Here is an 18,428-nt window from a genome sequence, read left to right on the forward strand (position 1 = left end):
ATTTTCCAGGTCCTCCTTTTGCACTGAATTTTGTAACTTCATGCATATGTTTTGAAGTAGATGTAATGGAAATCTCTTAAGAGGCTAAATGCCTCCGAATTTTTATTTGATTTTGTTGTTGTTGTTGTTTTGGCTTTTTTTTTATTTTTTTTTTTTTTGAGACAGGGTCTCACTAAATATAGCCTTGGCTGGTTTGGAACTCACAGTGATGGGCCTGCCTCTGTGCTGGGATTGAAAGGCAGGCACCCACTCCTGCCACCGATGGTTCAGTTTGAGTGTACTAAACTCTGTTTATATTTTAGACTGTTTTATTTATTTTTGTTATTATATAATATATGTTATTGTATATGTTATATATTGTACTATATATATTATTAATATATGTCCTGGAGCTAGCTCTGTAAGCCAGGCTGGCCTTGATTTTACAGAGGTCTACCCAAAGTCATGTGCCATCCACTGGACTAAACTTTTTCAGACTTTTTTTTTTTTTTTCTTTTCTTTTTTTTCAGAACTGGGGACGGAACCCAGGGCCTTGCGCTTGCTAGGCAAGCGCTTTTTCCAGACTTTTTTTTTTTTTTTTTTTTTTTGGTTCTTTTTTTTCGGAGCTGGGGACCGAACCCAGGGCCTTGCACTTCCTAGGTAAGCGCTCTACCACTGAGCTAAATCCCCAGCCCCTTTTTCCAGACTTTTAAATTTACATTATATGTACGTACGAGTGTTTTTGCCTGCATGTGTTTTGCTGCACCACACCAGTGCTTGATACCTAAGAACATCAAAAGAGGGAGTGGATCCCTTGGAAGTGGAGTTTCAGGTGATTGAGTGTTGCGGTAAGTATTAATAAAGAATTTCTACCATCCCACGCTATTGTGGGCCACATGGCATCCGAGGGGGTATTTTCATCTCAGTCAGCAAAGCATCTCACCCGCTAAGCTCCCAATCCCCATCCCACGCGCTATTCTCTGAGCCCAGCAGCAGCCACCCTCTTGCAACTCTCTTGCTGCGGACTCTGCTCACATTCCCAGCATCCCCTGTGGTTATAGTCACAACTCCCGGTTACCGGTTACCGGTGAAAATCAAAACTCGGGGCTGGGGATTTAGCTCAGTGGTACAGCGCTTACCTAGAAAGCGCAAGGCCCTAGGTTCGGTCCTCACCTGGGGGGGGGGGGAATCAAAACTCAATAAGCTTATAATTTAGCAATCAGATTTATGTCTTAAATTCTTATTCCACAAAACATCCACACAATAAACTCACAACCAAATGATAATGATATAAACTGCCCACCTAGATAAGATAAATTGTCCTATAAAATTCCATCCCTTAAGAAATATTCATAACGGGGCTGGGGATTTAGCTCAGTGGTAGAGCGCTTACCTAGGAAGCGCAAGGCCCTGGGTTCGGTCCCCAGCTCCGAAAAAAAGAACCAAAAAAAAAAAAAAAAAAAAAAAAAAAGAAAAAGAAATATTCATAACTACCTGTGGCCATTTAAGGCCACAGGGATCTGGGTCGTCCTTCTCTGCCTCCGTCTTGGTTCTTCTTTTTTCTTCCCTCCCCCGCCCCTTACAAAAATTCTGTCCCAGCCTTACTTTTCACTGCCCAATCAGAGGCCTTGCTTTATCTTGTGCCAGGCCTCACCTGCATAAATTGAGACCCACCATGTGGGTGCTGGGAACTAAAACTGAGTCCTCTGGGACAGCACCAAATACAGGTTCAGCCCTTGAACCTTGGATTCTCCTGTCTCCACCTCCTCATGCTGGGGTTACAGGAGTGTGCCTTCACACCCAATTTTGTGGATACTGGGGTAAAACGCAGGCTTCATTCGTGGTGGGAAAGCTTTCTACAGAGTCGTGGATATATAAGGCCCGCTTTGATCCTGGTCTCCTATCATGTAACCCAAGCTGGTTTCCAGTCTGAAATCTTCCCACCTGCTTCCTGAGTAATGGGATTATAGGTGTACACCAAGAGACCTGGCTCCCCTCTAATCCCATCAAATCATCAATGTCAGTGCTGATAACACACATTCTGCAACCTGTAATTTAATTTTTATAAGATTTATTTATTTTATTTATACGAGTACACTGTGGCTATCAGACACACCAGAAGAGGACATCAGATCGAAGATGGTTTGTAAGCCACCATGTTGTTGCCGGGAACTGAACTCAGAACCTCTGGAAGAGCAGCCAGTGTTCTTAACCACTGAGCCATCTCTCCAGCCCGTTTAGATTTTGGCTTATCCATTCCACCTACATTTTTTTTTTTTTTTTGGTTCTTTTTTTCGGAGCTGGGGACCGAACCCAGGGCCTTGCGTCCACCTACAATTTTTTACTGAATGCTAACTTAGTGTGTGGCACGGCCCTTACAATGTGGGTAGAGGAAGACATGGGCTCCTGCCTTGGACCAGTTACCCCACAGGGAGATCGACTTGCAAATCTGTAATATCAAGCAGATGTTAATGACCAGTGTACAACCAAGGCAAGGACAGAGGTGGAAGGTGACAGAGACCGTTTAAAGTGAGATGACCAGGAGTTGAGGAGATGGCTCGACGTTGAGAGCATCGGCTGCTCTTCCAGAGGATCTGGGTTCCATTCCCAACATCACCGTGGTGGCTCACAACCTGCTGTAATTCCAGTTCCAGGGGACCCAGGGGCCCCTTCTGGGCATGAAGACTAAACAACCATGTACATAAATAAGATGGTCGGGGGGCCAAGTGAATCAAAGTGCACGCCAATGCCGAGGCAGATGACTTGAGGTTAATCCTCTAAACTCACAAAGTGGAAGGAAAAACAAGTTCTTGGACATTGTCCTCTGACCTTCACACATACATTATAGCACACAGTATAGCCATTATAGTGTGTGTGTGTGTGTGTGTGTGCGTGTGAGCATGTGTGTGCGCGCGCGCGCATGTGTGTGCATGTGTGTGTGTTCGAGCGCACACACACACACACACACACACACACACACACAAATTTTCTTTAAGGTTGGGCTGGGCATGATAGCACACACTTTTAATCCCAGCACTTTGGAAGCAGAGATAAATGGTGTTCTGAGCTCAAGGCTAGCCTGGTCTAAGTTCCAAGACATCCATAGGTACACAATGAGACCCTGTCTCAAAATAAAATAAAGATGATCAGGGTTGACATGATGCAGTTTTTATTGTCGGTTTCACATGGCCTAGATATACCTGGGAGGAAGGATCTTCCGGTGAAGCACTACCTTGATCACATTGATTTCTGCGGTCTTAGTGAGAGACTGTCCTGACTGATGGTTGTTGTGGAAAGGCCCCCTTCACTATTGGTAGCACCATACCCTAGGTTCAAGCTCTGTAACAAAGCTAGGAGAGCATCAGAAAATAGGCCAGGGGGGCTGGGGATTTAGCTCAGTGGTAGAGCGCTTACCTAGGAAGTGCAAGGCCCTGGGTTCGGTCCCCAGCTCCGAAAAAAAGAACCGAAAAAAAAAAAAAAAAAAGAAAATAGGCCAGGAAACAGTATTTCTCTATCACCTCTGTCTCCATTCCTCCCTCTGGGTTCTTCCTTGAGTTCCTAGCTGACTTCCTCTCCACGGAGCATAGTCTTCTGCAAAGAGAACTTCAAAATCCTACCCAAGATGCCCTTTCACTGCCTGCCAAATCCATCAGCACATTGGTGATTTTTCTATTCTGGCCCAGGTATATGCTAACATGCCCAGCCTGAATATTTCATACAGGGAGAAGTGAATAAAATGTGACTTTAGCCAGGCAGTGGTGGTGCCTTGAATCTTAGTATTTGGGAGGCAGAGACAGGAGGAACTGAGTTTGGGGCCAGCCTGGTCTACAGAGTGAGTTCCAGGGTAACAAGGACTACAGAGAGAAACCCTGCCTTGAAAAACAAAACAAGGGGCTGGGGATTTAGCTCAGTGGTAGAGCGCTTGCCTAGGAAGCGCAAGGCCCTGGGTTCGGTCCCCAGCTCCGGAAAAAAAGAACCCCCCCCCCAAAAAAAAGAAAAACAAAACAAAACAAAGAATCTAGAGCCTTTATGCAAAAATTGTAGGCACAATAGGGCTATAACTCTGTGAGGTCCGAGATTTCATCCTCAACATTGGGGGTGGGGAGAAGACACTGGAGGGTTCCAGGCAGTAGTGATAGTGTATTGGGGGTGGGGGTGACAAAGACCAGGATGCACAAGTGCTAGGCCATTCGATTGTCTGGCATATAAAGTTATGAGTCAGAACAATGATAGATAAAGCTAAAGGTGGAGGCTGAGCCTGGGATGTCCATCAAAAGCTGAAACTCAGAGTAACTGCGGTCGAAACACTTGGCATGTACAGCGAGACAGAAGGACTCCCTAATGTTTCAAGGTACTGTTGGCCTTGAAATGACACTAACAAACAATCTACATATCAGACACACACACACACACACATACACACACACATACATACACACACATACACACACATACACACACATACACACATACATACACACATACACACACAAACATACACACATATACACACATATATACACACACATACACACATACACACACATACACACACATACACACATACACACACATACACACACATACACACATACATACACACATACACACACATACATACACACATACACACACATATATACACACACATACACACATACACACACATACACACACATACACACATACACACACATACACACACATACACACATACATACACACATACACACACATACATACACACATACACACATATATACACACACATACACACATACACACACATACACACACACATACACACATACATACACACATACACACACATACATACACACACATACACACATACACACACATACATACACACACATACACACACATACACACATACACACACATACATACACATACACACATATACACACACACATACACACATATACACACATACACACACACACACTCATACACACACACACACACATACAAGTCAGAAGCAGGGAGACAAGGTTGGGTGGTAGGGCCATGCTTTCTGTCTCCATAATAAGTTAACACAGCCCAAGTCTTTTAGACGCAAGGACTGGATGGTGACCATAGCAAAATTCTGCTGCTAAGAGGTTTGGAGGGAAGGGACATCTGGAATGTGAATACTGATTTGTTCTTACTCTGGATAAAATGTTTTGTGCTGCCCGTGTGGCTCCTGGGTCTGCTGTTGTGAACAAGTTTGCACAGAACTGATCCTTTGAGGGTGCTGATAGAACACCAGCTGAGCCTACTACAGGCCAAGACCAAAATAGCACTCAACAGTGACAGCCATGAGCCCAGCACCAGGGCCACCTTACCAAAGTCATGGTTGTACAGACTTTCAGGATATCCCTGCAGCCAAGGCCAAGAATTACAGGCTAGAAAGACCAGATGCGTCTGCAGAAGCAGGGACCCACTGTAAGCCCTAAAATGTGACTCCTCACATGATCCCACTGTGATCGCCGTGTGGGTGGAGCTTGCAGCTCTCCAGCCCTGGGCTGTACAGTTCACAGAGAAGCCAAGGGACATTGCTACTCTGGGACTGTAACCTGTTCAAGAGAGACACCATCCACTGGTCTCTGCAGCTTTCTTGATTTGCGTGGATGATGGCGGAAGAAGAAAGCAGCCCCTTGCTGTCTCAGGTGAGCTAGCACTTAATAGCTCAGGTTGAAGATGCCTTGGTAAGGTCCTCGGGGAGGCTCCTGGACCAGGTTATGGTCTACTCCTGGCCCTGCCCTCCAGTCTAGCTATGTGCTAGGATTTGTCGTTAAGCAGATGCCAATGGGTGAGTCTCTTAGATGAGGGTGGAAGCTTCACTGATTAGAAGCCCCTCTTGGGTGCTAGACTTTAAGGGGCCTGAGAGGAGTATTGACTCAGGAACAGGTAAGGGCAAATGTCCTTTGAGGCTGAATGTGAACTCTATTGTTGTCACGCCTAAGTCAAACTGTCATTCGAAACACCAGGTTGTGAATGGGGCTACCCCACCTCCCTGTAGAGGGTCTCTCTCATGTCTGCCTGCTCAGCTGAGCTTCCTGCTGGAAGGCAAGTTTTCCTCGCCTCCTGTAGATTCCTGCCCCAGTTAGTCTATTGACTATGTCTCTTCCTGCCCAGGAAACCAGGCAGGCAGTACCCAGACAGTCTCTCCCTGTATCCACTACACTATGTCCAATATAGTGCCCATACTTGGCCTAGGTTCGGTTGGTGTGTCTGAGATGATGCCAAGAAATCAAGGTTGGTTTCATGCAGGAGGGGGATTAGTCACAAGATCAGCTTCTCTATCCTAGGCAGCCTGCGCTTAAGGCTTGGGTGGGAAAGTCCCTCCTGTGACTGCACGAAGTCACTTCTGGGGTGTGGGGGGCAGGCACTACAGACTGATTCCAACACAGAGACCATTCCAAGCTCAGGGGAAGCAGACCTGTGGGGCTGTGAAAGGTATCCTGGTTCCTGGTTGAGTTGTGATTTGAAACCCCAGTGACCCTGAAACTAATGTTTCCCTAAGCTCCCAGGAAACTAGGACCCTGGTAGCCACAGCCCTCCACATCCCCCTGTAGAGAGGTTTGTGACCATCTGTCATGTAGGAGCAGCACCCCAGGCCCTCCCACACGTAGATAAGGTATCCCCAAGCTCTCAGACCAAACCAATAGGAGGTACCTACTGTCAGACCCTGACCCACCCCAGCTTCTTAGCCCCTCTCTGGTGAGGCTTCACCCCTGTTCAATGTTCCAGAATCCGAGTGACTGAGGTCCCACCGATGCATCCCCTAAGTTTCCTTTCCTTCTGCAGGACACCGCTGGCCAAGAGTACCCACTCACCAGGGACAGTCTACCTGCTGCAAATATTACATATCCAACACTCTGGAAGAATCAGAAAGGGGCCTGGGGCTGCAGATGCTGTCCTGGGGCAAAGCACCAGTCCTGGAGGGGAGGCCAGGCCTCCTCCCTCCCCCTTTCCACGGGGAGCAGCTGTGTCAAGTATCTGATTTTCCTCTCTAACTTTCTCTTCTCCCTCCCTGCTCTGCTGGCCCTAGCTGCAGGGCTCTGGGGCCTGGCTGTTAAAAGGTCTCAGGGAAGTGGCTGGGGTGAACCCCTGCCGACAGATCCTATGCTGGTGCTGATGCTAGGAGGCCTGGTGGTCAGTGTGGTGAGCCTGTCCGGATGTCTGGGTGCTTTCTGTGAGAACAGCTGCCTACTGCACTGCTACTATGGGGCTGTCCTCTCCTGTCTGGCACTGGAAGCCCTGGCAGGGGCTCTAGTGGTGACCCTCTGGGACCCACTGCAGGACAGCCTGAAGCGTACACTTCACCTAGCCATCATACACTACTGGAATGACCCAGACCTGCACTTCCTCCTTGACCAAGTCCAGCTGGGGCTGCAATGCTGTGGGGCAGAATCCTACCAGGACTGGCAACAGAACCTGTGAGTGCTCCCCAAACTCCACATGGGTAAGAGAAGGGATGATCTACATGCCTTACTCAACCATCCGAGCATGTGCGCATACACATGTGTATGTTCCTGTGTGCACCCACAACCACATGCCTTGCACTCCTGCTTCCACATGCCGGTACACAAGTATACTCATCTGTCCTCATATATCCCTCTTCCATAAACACAAAATGAAGTCTCACACTGAGGCACACACATGTTACATATACACAGACAGACATGCAAATGTGCGCACTTACTCAAGAGGTGTGGGCACTTGCCTTTGCGTGGGCCACGGTCTTGAACCTAAACAAGCCCAACTTTTGGCCAATTCTAGGGCCCAGACTTAGCTTGTCCATGCTGTCCCTTCAGAAGGATGTCTTAATAAAGAGGCCAGGCTAGCAGACACCAGAAAAGTGAGTTTTTTGTTTTTTTAAAGATTTATTTATTATATACTTATAATATTATTAGTATATGAGTATACTGTTGCTGTCTTCAGACACACCAGAAGAGGGCATCAGATCTCATTACAGATGGCTGTGAACCATTATGTGGTTGCTGGGAATTGAACTCACGACCTCTGGAAGAGCAGTCAGTGCTCTTAACCCCTGAGCCATCTCTCCAGCCCTGTTTTTTTTTTTTTTTTTTTTTTTTTTTTTTTTTTTTAATCTCAGAATATTTCAGTGTCAAGAAAAATGCCTTAGGGCTAGTTCAGGTTATCAATCTATGACTATATGTATGTGTTCACATGAGTGTGATTAAATTTCCAGCCCAGGCACGGCACAGTGTCTTACGTTCTGCTTGAGGGTCCCTGTTTTGTCTGCTTCCTCCAGTACACAGACAGCTTGAGCAGCCCCTGTCCTCCTTGTGACATCCAGGACAAACATTATGCTCCCTCTCTGAAGCCTCTGAAGCCAGTTGATATTGAGGGACAGAGACAGAGCAGGCTGTAAAGACTAGTTACTTATTCCTAGCGTAGCTACGATACATTGTGCTACTCTGCTCCTGGCACATTCCAAAGCACCTGGGAGAACCTGCCTGGTCCCAGAGAGTATGCTCTGTTCATGGTTGTCAGGGCCAGTTAGGTCCAGATCCGTGGGAAACTATAGCTGAGGCTCCTCATGACTGAGCCTTCTGCTGCTGCCCAGTAACACCTCTTCTCACTGCAGCCCCTTCTGGAAACTTCTGTGGAAGCTCAGTCCACTTCCTCTCTGACATTGCCTGCTTAAATAAACTCACGGTGTGGATGGGACAAGGTCCTGTCAACTCCTTTCCTCCAGTCACCTCATTAAACATTTCTTTGCCTGCTGAGACAGACACTCTACCCCACCCCTTCACCCCTGGTCTGCAAATACAGAGGAGGGTAAGCACGATGAGATGAGAAACTGGTGTTCTGTGTGTGTGTTTGTGTGTTTGCATGCATATACACATACCTCTTTATATGCACTTGTGTGTATGTGTATGTTTGTACATGTATGTATATGCTTCTTCATATACCAGTGTGTGTGTGTATGCGTGTATGTGTCTGTGAGTGTGCATTTGTGTTTGTCTGCATGAGAGAGATAGAGAGAGAGAAGAGAGAGAGAGAGAGAGAGAGAGAGAGAGAGAGAGAGAGACTGAATGACTGAATGACTGAATGACTGAATGACTAAATGACTGACTGAAGGCAGGCCTTCTCTTTCAGACTGAACCTTGTGTACCCTGCAGGTACTTTAACTGCAGCTCTCCCGGGGTGCAAGCCTGCAGCCTTCCTGCCTCCTGCTGCATCAACCTCCAGGAAGACGGAGCTGTAGTGAACACTCAGTGTGGTTTGGGGGCATTGCATCTGGACCCAAATGCAGCTGGACAAGTAGTGTACCTGCAGGGCTGCTGGCCCGTGCTGCAAGAATGGCTGCGAGGGAACGTTGGTGCCATAGGCGGCTGTGCTGTGGCTGTTATCATGATCCAAGGGACTGAACTCCTGTTGGCTGCCTGCCTGCTACGGGCCCTAGCTGTCCACAAGGCGCAGAGGACATAGAACCAGGCCCTTTGCAAGCCGCTAGCAGTACCCTCCCCACCGACCGCAGCTCAGAAGACTGCAATGCAGACCATGTTCCGAGCTTCTCCCACCTTCCAGGGAAGGTGACAGACCCCTGGGCTTCCACTCCTGGCCCTGGCTTCTTTGCCACATCTGTTCTATCAGTCCCCAAGGCTCACCCAGATGGCCTTTGTGCTGGTCCAATTTCACAATTTCAGTCCTGATTTCTCAGGACCCAGCCAAGCCCATGGCTGGCTTTTGCAAAGGCCACCGCAGTGGTCTGTGTCTGCACATACCTGCATGCCCTGCACCCCACTAGATGGCAGAAGGAGCCAGGGCTGGGGGCTCCCACTTCCAATCTGGGTCACCTTCCCTGATCAGTCTCACGCTGACTGGCTCTTGGACCCCATTTCATTACTGCTCGCTTCTCACAGGCCTCCTCTTGCTTTCTGGTCTTTGGTAGGACATAGGGTAATACCCAGAGCATACCCTGTAGAAAACTTGTTTTGGTAGGAGGAAGACTTTGCTTATCAGTGTGTCTGTTCATATTTGTACAGTAAACTACAGATCTCATAACTGGTGCTGTCTTTCAAAAATCAGAATGGAGACCATTCCCAGTTTCCCGGCTAGGGCTGACAGCCAGTAGTAGGCAGCCCAACTCTGATTTTATCTGTAGAGTTAACATGGTCAGTCTGTGGCTGTCTTATAAGTGGAGTCTTTTTCTCTTCTTTTCTGTCTTTTTTTAAAAGATGCATTTGTTATATATAAGTACTGTGACACACTAGAAGAGGGTATCAGATCTCATTACAAATGGTTGTAAGCCACCATGTGGTTCCTGGGATTTGAACTCAGGACCTTTGGAAGAGCAGTCAGTACTCTTAACCTCTGAGCCATCTCTCCAGCCCATTTTTTTCTCTTTTGACAGAGTCTCATGTATTGCAGGCTAGCTTTGACCTCCCTATGTAGCTCAGGATGACCTGTCTTCAGCACTCTCCTGCCTCCGGCTCTCCAGTGCTCAGATTACAAGTGTGTACCACCAGGGCCAGCACTGAAGGCCCTTCTGAAAGCCACTTTCTGGCCATGCCCAGAGAATAAGAAACACTTACCCTAAATGTTGTGGGTGCTTTGGGGTGAATTCACCCTTACCTCACCCCTGTGTGTGGGGTTCTCAGGTTACTGGGGGTGCACGGCAGCTGTCAGTTGTCAGTCTTAGGATGGACTGGTGAGGCCATGAAGCTACTCACTAAATGCCCATGTTTAAGTTTCTAGTTTTTGTCCTTTCCCACTCTTCTTGAAGACTATGCATCACTGACTATGGCCACTAGAAGTGAGGGTCACGGGCTGGAGAGATGGCTCAGTGGTTAAGGGTACTGACTGCTCTTCCAGAGGTCCTGAGTTCAACTCCCAGCAACCACATGGTGGCTCACAACCATCTGTAATGAGATCTGGTGCCCTCTTCTGGTGTGTCTGAAGACAGCTACAGTGTACTCATATATAATAAATGAATAAAAAAAAAAAAAGAAGTGAGGGTCACAGTCACGCTCATATGTCTGGGACCTCAAGACTCACGGAGAATGGGATCTGCAGAATTTTTCTATTTCTCTTCCTGGCCAGTCTCTCCTACCTCTACCTGCCCTGGTCCTTCCTTCACGGTGCTGATAAAGCAACCCTCCTGTAGGTACAGCTTTCACCAACGAACCTCAGATAAGCAAGGACATAGCTAATTTTATTTCGAAATAGGGACAAGGGACAAGAGTATGTTGGGAAGGTTGGTATAATGGGTGGGGTAGCTTAGTCTCTCTTGCCACATCACCCCAGGACAGTGTCCCACCCCAAGACACCCATCTGGAACGGCTGCAAGACAGAGGAACTTCCTTATCCTCAGAAGGCAGTTCAGGGGAAACATTACTGGGGAGTCCAACCCTGCGTTACAGCCACAAGAAGGACAGGAGGTGGGGCTGTGTCCCACTCCCTTCTTTCTGCTGCTCAGTGACTTCAGGTCAATGGGGTGTCCTGTGGGAGGCTGTAGGCTCTCAGAATCTGGTGTCAGGGCCTGAGGTTGTTCCAGGGGAGTCTAGGGACTCAGGCTCAAGCTTGGGCAGGGGTCCTGGACAGGGTTTACAGATGGTAGAGTGGGTCTTCAGCAGGTAGCTTCCACAGGGCTCACTCACGTAGGGGGAGTCTGACTAGATGATGCCATACTGGGCCAGCTCATGCAGCTCTAGATGGTTGAAGGCCTCCCAAGGGCAGATGACGGTTATATCTGCAGGAAAGGAAAGGTGTGATTAAAGAGACTGTGACTCCGGGGTCACCCATTTCCGGCTACCCTGCTCTTCACTACCCAGATGAAAGCATAGCTACCTAGGATGAGAGTCCAGGCTACGGTTGCAAACTCCGCCCCCCCTTCCCCCAAGCAGAAAGCACCAACTTTATGTTCTGGGTCTTGCCTCCAGCAGAGAGGAATGCTGTAGGCCCAAATGGGGAGCTCAAGGGACCCTTTGCCAAAGTCAGAAGGAGAAAGGTTTCTCCAGTGCCCGGTGAACCTAATCCATGGGAAAACCCCTCTCAGTGGAGTCTGAAGCTTGATGCTGGGAGAGAAGTAGAGGGCCAGAAGGGAGGCAGGCTAAGCAGTAAACAGAGGAATCTGGGACCTGAGGGAATACGTCTGAGGGATATGGAGGACTTAGTAAGGCAGTCCAAAGGCAACAACCCCAAGCTGTCATACCTGTTCCCAGGCCTTCCATTCCAGGGATATCGTCCCCAAACCTGCATAGACAAGAGTTGTTAAGGATCTCTAGGCCTAGATCTAGCCACCCCTGGAACCCAGACTGAAGGTCTCCTCCCCTACATCTGCTACTGGGCAGGATCTGAGGGCTCTCCTCTATCACCACCATGTGCCCCGAGATTCGCAAGCCGAGGGCCAGGGAAGGAAGGGTGAGCGCATGGGCAGGCACCACCACAGCGTTGCCTGGGTGAGCATGGGCTGTGGGTCTCTGCAGGAGTGTGATGTGGGGGGGCGTGAGTGGGTGTGAGGGTGCTGTGTGTGTCTCAATGCGCAGGCTACCTACGGCTTGTCCCTGAAAGACACACATGCTGGAAATTAGCCCCCAGTCAAACAGTCTTGGGAGGTGGTAGAGCTTTTTGGGGAGACCAAGTAGAAAGTGATTGGGCCCTGAGGAACTGTGGATTAATGCCAGTCTCACAGGACAAGGTTATAACTACAGCCATGGTGATGGTAAGGAAGAGACTGGTTCCTCTGGTTCCTCTCTGCTTCCTAGTTTCCTTTACTCATATACGATCTGTCTCTTTTTTTTTTAGTACTCCTGCCAAGATGCCATCCTCCAATTTGTAATATTAACTACAGGGTCTTTTCCAGAAGCCAAACAGCCGAGGCGATCACCCCTCCTGGAACTTTTAATCTCCAAAACTGTGGGCACAACAATTTTCTTCTGCAAAATTATTTTGTCCTAGCAACAGACAACTGGCTAAGACAGAATTTCTAGATGTTCATATGTAGGTGTCTGTGTGTGCATAGGAGAAAGTGCTGGGGGTGCACACATATACCCTAGGAGGGAGTCTGTTTCCCAGATCTGCCTGGCTGCAGCACCTGGAGTCAATGATAGGCCCTTGGTGCCCCCAGCACTCCTGAGGGCCCAGTCATAAGAATGAGGACACACTCAAAGAGCCCCACCCCAGCCTCCACCTTGTCCTCCCATACAGCCCGGGCAGTGTTCTCGTTCTGTGAGAGGCTGCAGCCCAAGAAGAGTGCTCTTTCTACGAGAGACTCCCTTCTGATGCTTGCTTACCCTTGCACGCCTTTCTTGGGGGGCTTGCTCTTGAACTGCCTTGTTTGCCGCTGCTTAAATTTAGGTGGTCCTTTCCTGGGGGTGACCGGCCCTCCCATCACCCGTGTGGCTGACCGAATCTCACTCTTGGGTGGCTCCAGGTTCATGATGAGGCCGGCAGAGACACTGCAGTGACCCTTAGCTTCTGGACTCTGTCAGGCTGGACTGGACTCCTCATGCAGGCTAGGGAAGACCAGACAGATCCCCGTTAGCTCCCTTGCTCACGCTAACAACTTTGGGAGCAGAGAGGGCTGACACCCAGGAGCTGTCCCGCTCCAGAGAACCACCTTCCCACCTCCACCAATCCTTCTTCACTCCTTCTGCCTGGTACCCTCAGACACCTCCCATTGCTAGCAGCCACATACAGCCCTTGCAGCTATCCCATACTCCAAATCCACATCAAGCCAACTTTTTGGCCCCTCCATATGTCCTAAACCCGGACATTTTACTACCCCCCACCCCTTGCAGGTAGTCACTGACCACCCTTGCTTGTTCCCCACCCCCTCCTACACACTGGAATCTGATCCAGCCTTGTCACTCTGTTGAAAGCCTTCTGAAGATGCCTGGGACTGATACAAAGGACATTCCCTCCTGATCCTGCCCTGTGCCTCACAGCCACTTGCCTTCCCTTCCGGGTGGTCAGCCACAGACTGCTCTCACTAGTTCCAGGACCTTTCTCAGGAAAGGAAGGCCTCCTCTACCTCATGTTGTTCTGTATTTATTTCTTCATGCCATATCCTGGCAAATTATCTATCTATCTATCTATCTATCTATCTATCTATCATCTATCTACTTACTACTTTCTTTTTTGTCTTTCTTTAAAGATTTATTTATTATATATATTATAACTATACTGTAGCTGTCTTCAGACACACCAGAAGAAGGCATCAGATCCCATTACAGATGGTTTTGAGCCACCATGTGGTTGCCGGGATTTGAACTCAGGACCTCTGAAAGAGTAGTTGGTGCTCTTTAACCTCTGAGCCATCATCTCTCCAGCCCCATCTATCTACTTTCTATCTGTCTGTCTGTCTGTCTATCTATCTATCTATCTATCTATCTATCTATCTATCTATCTATCTATCTACCTATCTACCTGAGGCAGGGTCTTTCTGTGTAGCCCTGGCTGTCCTGGAACTCTCTCGTAGACCAGGCTGGTCTCAAACTCAGAGATCCTGAGTGCTGGGAGTCAAGGCACTATTTACAGCCCCTGTAAGTACATTTGTTCATATTTATGTCCTTGTTGTGTTGGGCTTGTTGTCTATTTCTTGTGGTTGGACTTGGTGATGATAAAACCTCCACAAAATGGAACACAGAGCTGCCCTTGGGGCAGGGCTCTGCCTGTGAGCAACTGATGTGAGGACCTCTCATCTTCATGACTCTGAGACGGAATCGGGCCTCAAGGAGAGAGGTCACACAGGGATCCTCCTGGGCACAGAACGTGAGGCTGCTCACTGGATTGGGGCTTATTCTGGGTTGGGCGTCACCTCAGGGGCTGGTGTGGCTGAGCTGGCCTCTGACAGGATAGTCCCTCTTCTTCTCCCCAAACCGCTCCCCAGAAGCTCTAAGCCCCAGTGACCTTGGCCATTGACATCAGAGCTTTCTGTAATCCTATTAGTATCTGAAGGAGACTCCTAATCTCCCGGGGTTTCTAGCATAAACCTCATATGCTGCTGAATGTTCTGAGGCCATACAGGTGACCCAGACGGGGTTTCCCAAGGGACTACCTCTTTTTTTTTTTTTTTTTTTTTGGTTCTTTTTTTCGGAGCTGGGGACCGAACCCAGGGCCTTGCGCTTCCTAGGTAAGCGCTCTACCACTGAGCTAAATCCCCAGCCCCAAGGGACTGCCCTCAGTCTGATGAGGTATAGCATTGTCCAGTCTTAAGCCACTGGTTTTAGACCGTGGTTTGCTGGAGCATGAGGGCTGACAGAGAAGCATATATCTGTTGTAGACAACACCCCTCTCAGCCTAGTCACTCCCCTCTGTCATTCCTAGATTCGGCCTCTGTGCCTGAAGCCAGTACCAGCCTCGGAACAGGACTCAGGAACATAGGAGACCAGGCTGCTCAGTCCCTGGGGCACCCATCCTTACTTCCCAGTGGTAAAATACTTCTCCAAAGGCCTGGAACCCCTATGGGCAGCTGTTCCCTGACAGCTCCAGTGATCAGTGCTGTCTCCATGGAAACCGCGTTTGAGATGCCTAGCCGGGACTAACCTAAAGCTGGTGCCATTCAGTTGTACGGTCAGGTTGCCTTGATAACAGAGGAACTACCGTTTGGCACTGTGGAAAAGCAGAGCAGATGATCCATTGGTAGGATGTCCTTGCTAAAGGTCAAGGGAACAGGTCAGGCTCCTAAAAACTCAAGAGCTCAGCAGAGGTGGTAGACGCCTGTTAGCTTCCCCCAACCTAGGGTGAATGAGTTGATGCCTAGCAGTCAGAAAGGACACCAGGACAGGTTATACTCACCAAGCGTTGGACAGATCTCAGGGAGCCACAGGTGCCAGTCGTCTGGATCTGGATCAGCAGAGCACTGGCCTAGGAATTTATCCTTCTCCTGGTGAGCGGATTATGACTCTCTTCTCTGACATTACACTAATCAGATTGCTGGGCCCTGAGGGAGACACCACTGCCCAGGATGCTGGTGTTGGGCACAAGAGGTTCAGGCAGCCAGAGGTCTGAAGGAAGGACACTCAAGTCCGGTAGGTAGGGAAGAAAAGGAGAAATATGGCTTTCACTGGTTGTGAGGCTATGCCTCACATGTACATGGCCTCCAGAAACAGCTGGGCCACCTTCCAGACCGTCCTGCGCTGGGGTTATCCCTTGCTTTGTCCCACCCACTGAGGAATCCACTGATGGACTTCAATGCTCTGGGTAGCAGCCTCTATCCATGTTTTCCCCTTGCCTTTAAGCCCTGCCTCTTGGGTTTCAACTGCTGTGCATTTGATACTCTGGATTGCCCATTTCCTGTGCCTGTTCCTCTAGCTTCTTTCTCTGGGGCCTCTTGGGCTCTGCTGTAGTGTCTTAGGGTCACACCCGCAAGCAGGCTAAGACACCTATCAGATCAGCTTCTTCAAACTCATTCATACAAAGCTTCGATAGAATTGGGTTTTTGGTTTTGTTTTTTTTTCTATTTCTTTTTAAAGACATGGTCTTATGGTAAAAAAGAAAATGATGGTGCGACCGGTTCCTGCAAGTACCTGGGCGGTCGCCCTCTCCCTAGTTTGGATTCTGGCTGGCCATAGGAACTAGCGCTAATTTATCTCAGCAGCTCCATGCTGGCCCCCATGGTACTCTGTGAGCCGGGTGGATGGTCCAAAAGTTGTTCCAGCTGTTTTGCTTTCATTCACAGTTCCCTTGGCGAGTTGTTACCACGCCGGCATACACATCCCAATTCCGCTGTGGGTTCTGTGTGCCCTGCCACCGCACCTTCTCTTGAACCCAATTAAGTCGCCACATGAACTAACACACCACACAATAACCTCTGATCCAATTGATAAGATAGAATTTGCCCATCTAGACAGCATAAAATCCTGTACACACCCATCCCTTAAAAATATTCATTACAACCTGTATCTATGTGCAGAGAAGAATCTTAACATCGGCTGCCATGTTCTCCCAGCTCCTTCTTTTTTTTTTTTTTTTGGTTCTTTTTTCGGAGCTGGGGACCGAACCCAGGGCCTTGCGCTTCCTAGGCAAGCACTCTACCACTGAGATAAATCCCCAACCCCTGTCCCAGCTCCTTCTAAAACCTCTGTTCCCACCTCCCTTCCTTCTCATCCAATGACAGGCCTCATTTTATCTTGTCTGCCCTCACCTGCATAATTGTATCAACCTACAATGTAGTCCCAGGCTGGCCTCAAATCATAAGCTAAGGATGGTCTTGAACTCCTTGCCAACACAGCCAGCTCTGCAATATTCTTGTCTTAACCTTTGTCTTCTACACGGAAGTGGTATAGCAGGCATATTATACTGCTGGTGTCTTGGCCACCGTGGGGCGCTTTGCAGATGCTTGGTGATTAAATTGGGGATTAAATTGACAGAGGAAAGATAAGAAGCAGGCCCATAGTTGGAGAACTTGAGCTGGCCCACTACGAAGGGGTGGCCAGTGCCTATCCATTGGGGGGGGGGGTGCAGGAGCATCTCATCTCATACTGCACAGCCTTAAAGGCCTTTGCCATGATCATCGAATGTTGGAAATTTTGGCTTTTGTTTTGTCACTGGTGTTAACTTTTTTTCTGGAGAGGTTAGTCAACGTTTACCTCTAATTACCACTAATGGCAGAGAAATGGCTCCACCCGAGTACTGCTTGGCGAACTGATGAGCTTATTGGGGTGAATTATAGGAGTGTAGGTGATCAAAGGCAGCTGTATTACCGGAAAGCCAACCCCATCAAGAGTGGTGATTCAGCTGGGTGCGGTGGTGCATGCCTTTAGATCCCAGCACTTGGGAGGCAGGGGGTCTCTGAGTTGGAGGCCAGCCTGGTCTACAAAGTAAGTTCCAGGACAGCCAGGGCTACACAGGGAAACCCTGTCTCGGGGGTGGTGGGATGAGGGGTGGGAGATGGTGGGAGTGACAATTCAAGCGGGTGGTGGAGGCGTGCCTTAATCCCAGCATAGGCAGAGGCAGGCTGATCTCTGAGTTCAAGGTCAGATTGTTCTACAAAGCAAGTTCTAGGACAGCCAGGGATGTTACACAGAAACCCTGGGGAGGTGGGCTGGGGGCAGTAGGGGGCTGGTGATGGGTCACAAAAGTTGTTTGTCTGGAGTTTTCTACGTAGCTTGCGGGTGGCTCAGCTAGTTTAGTCTCTGCATTCTAGCAATGACTTGATTGTCTTAGGGAAGGCTCTGTGTATCTTATAAGTTTTAGGAGCTTCCTGAGCCTAAGTTTTATTTACTTACCGAGTCTTTTGAATCTCTTTTTGGAGGAAATGTTTCAATCTATAGTATTAGGTTCACAAGAGTCTTAGACCTAATAGGTGTGGCCACCACTACTGCTTATCTGGGTCCGGCCTTGGCCGAGTACTTTGGATGGCATGCAACAACCGCCCAAGATACCAGCCTGAACTGTGCTCTGTCATCCACTAGCCGAGTGCCCCTACCTTCTGACCTCTATCCTGTTGTCACAGATCTGTGTGA

General features: G+C 48.8%; 2 protein-coding genes across 3 annotated transcripts; one reads left to right on the plus strand and one right to left on the minus strand.

The window, feature by feature from the left end:
- The first annotated feature begins 4,975 nt into the window (after positions 1 to 4,975).
- On the plus strand, positions 4,976 to 11,255 carry Tspan10 (tetraspanin 10). Its single transcript, XM_003750993.6, has 3 exons — positions 4,976 to 5,651; positions 6,793 to 7,424; positions 9,138 to 11,255. Exons 1-3 carry the CDS (start codon positions 5,613 to 5,615, stop codon positions 9,445 to 9,447), a joined length of 981 nt encoding a protein of 326 aa, XP_003751041.2. The 5' UTR covers positions 4,976 to 5,612; the 3' UTR covers positions 9,448 to 11,255.
- Pde6g (phosphodiesterase 6G) lies at positions 11,153 to 15,800 on the minus strand. Of its 2 annotated transcripts, NM_001398948.1 has the most exons (5): positions 15,760 to 15,800; positions 15,508 to 15,573; positions 13,254 to 13,475; positions 12,173 to 12,213; positions 11,153 to 11,710 (listed from the first exon to the last, which is right to left on the minus strand). In NM_001398948.1, exons 3-5 carry the CDS (start codon positions 13,397 to 13,399, stop codon positions 11,634 to 11,636), a joined length of 264 nt encoding a protein of 87 aa, NP_001385877.1. In that variant the 5' UTR covers positions 13,400 to 13,475; positions 15,508 to 15,573; positions 15,760 to 15,800; the 3' UTR covers positions 11,153 to 11,633. The 2 variants fall into 2 exon arrangements, with proteins under 2 accessions (NP_001385877.1, NP_001385876.1); NM_001398947.1 differs by lacking the exon at positions 15,508 to 15,573.
- Between the last annotated feature and the right edge of the window lie 2,628 nt (positions 15,801 to 18,428).

Source organism: Rattus norvegicus, chromosome 10 (assembly GCF_036323735.1).
Source record: "Rattus norvegicus strain BN/NHsdMcwi chromosome 10, GRCr8, whole genome shotgun sequence".
Taxonomy (NCBI): domain Eukaryota; kingdom Metazoa; phylum Chordata; class Mammalia; order Rodentia; family Muridae; genus Rattus; species Rattus norvegicus.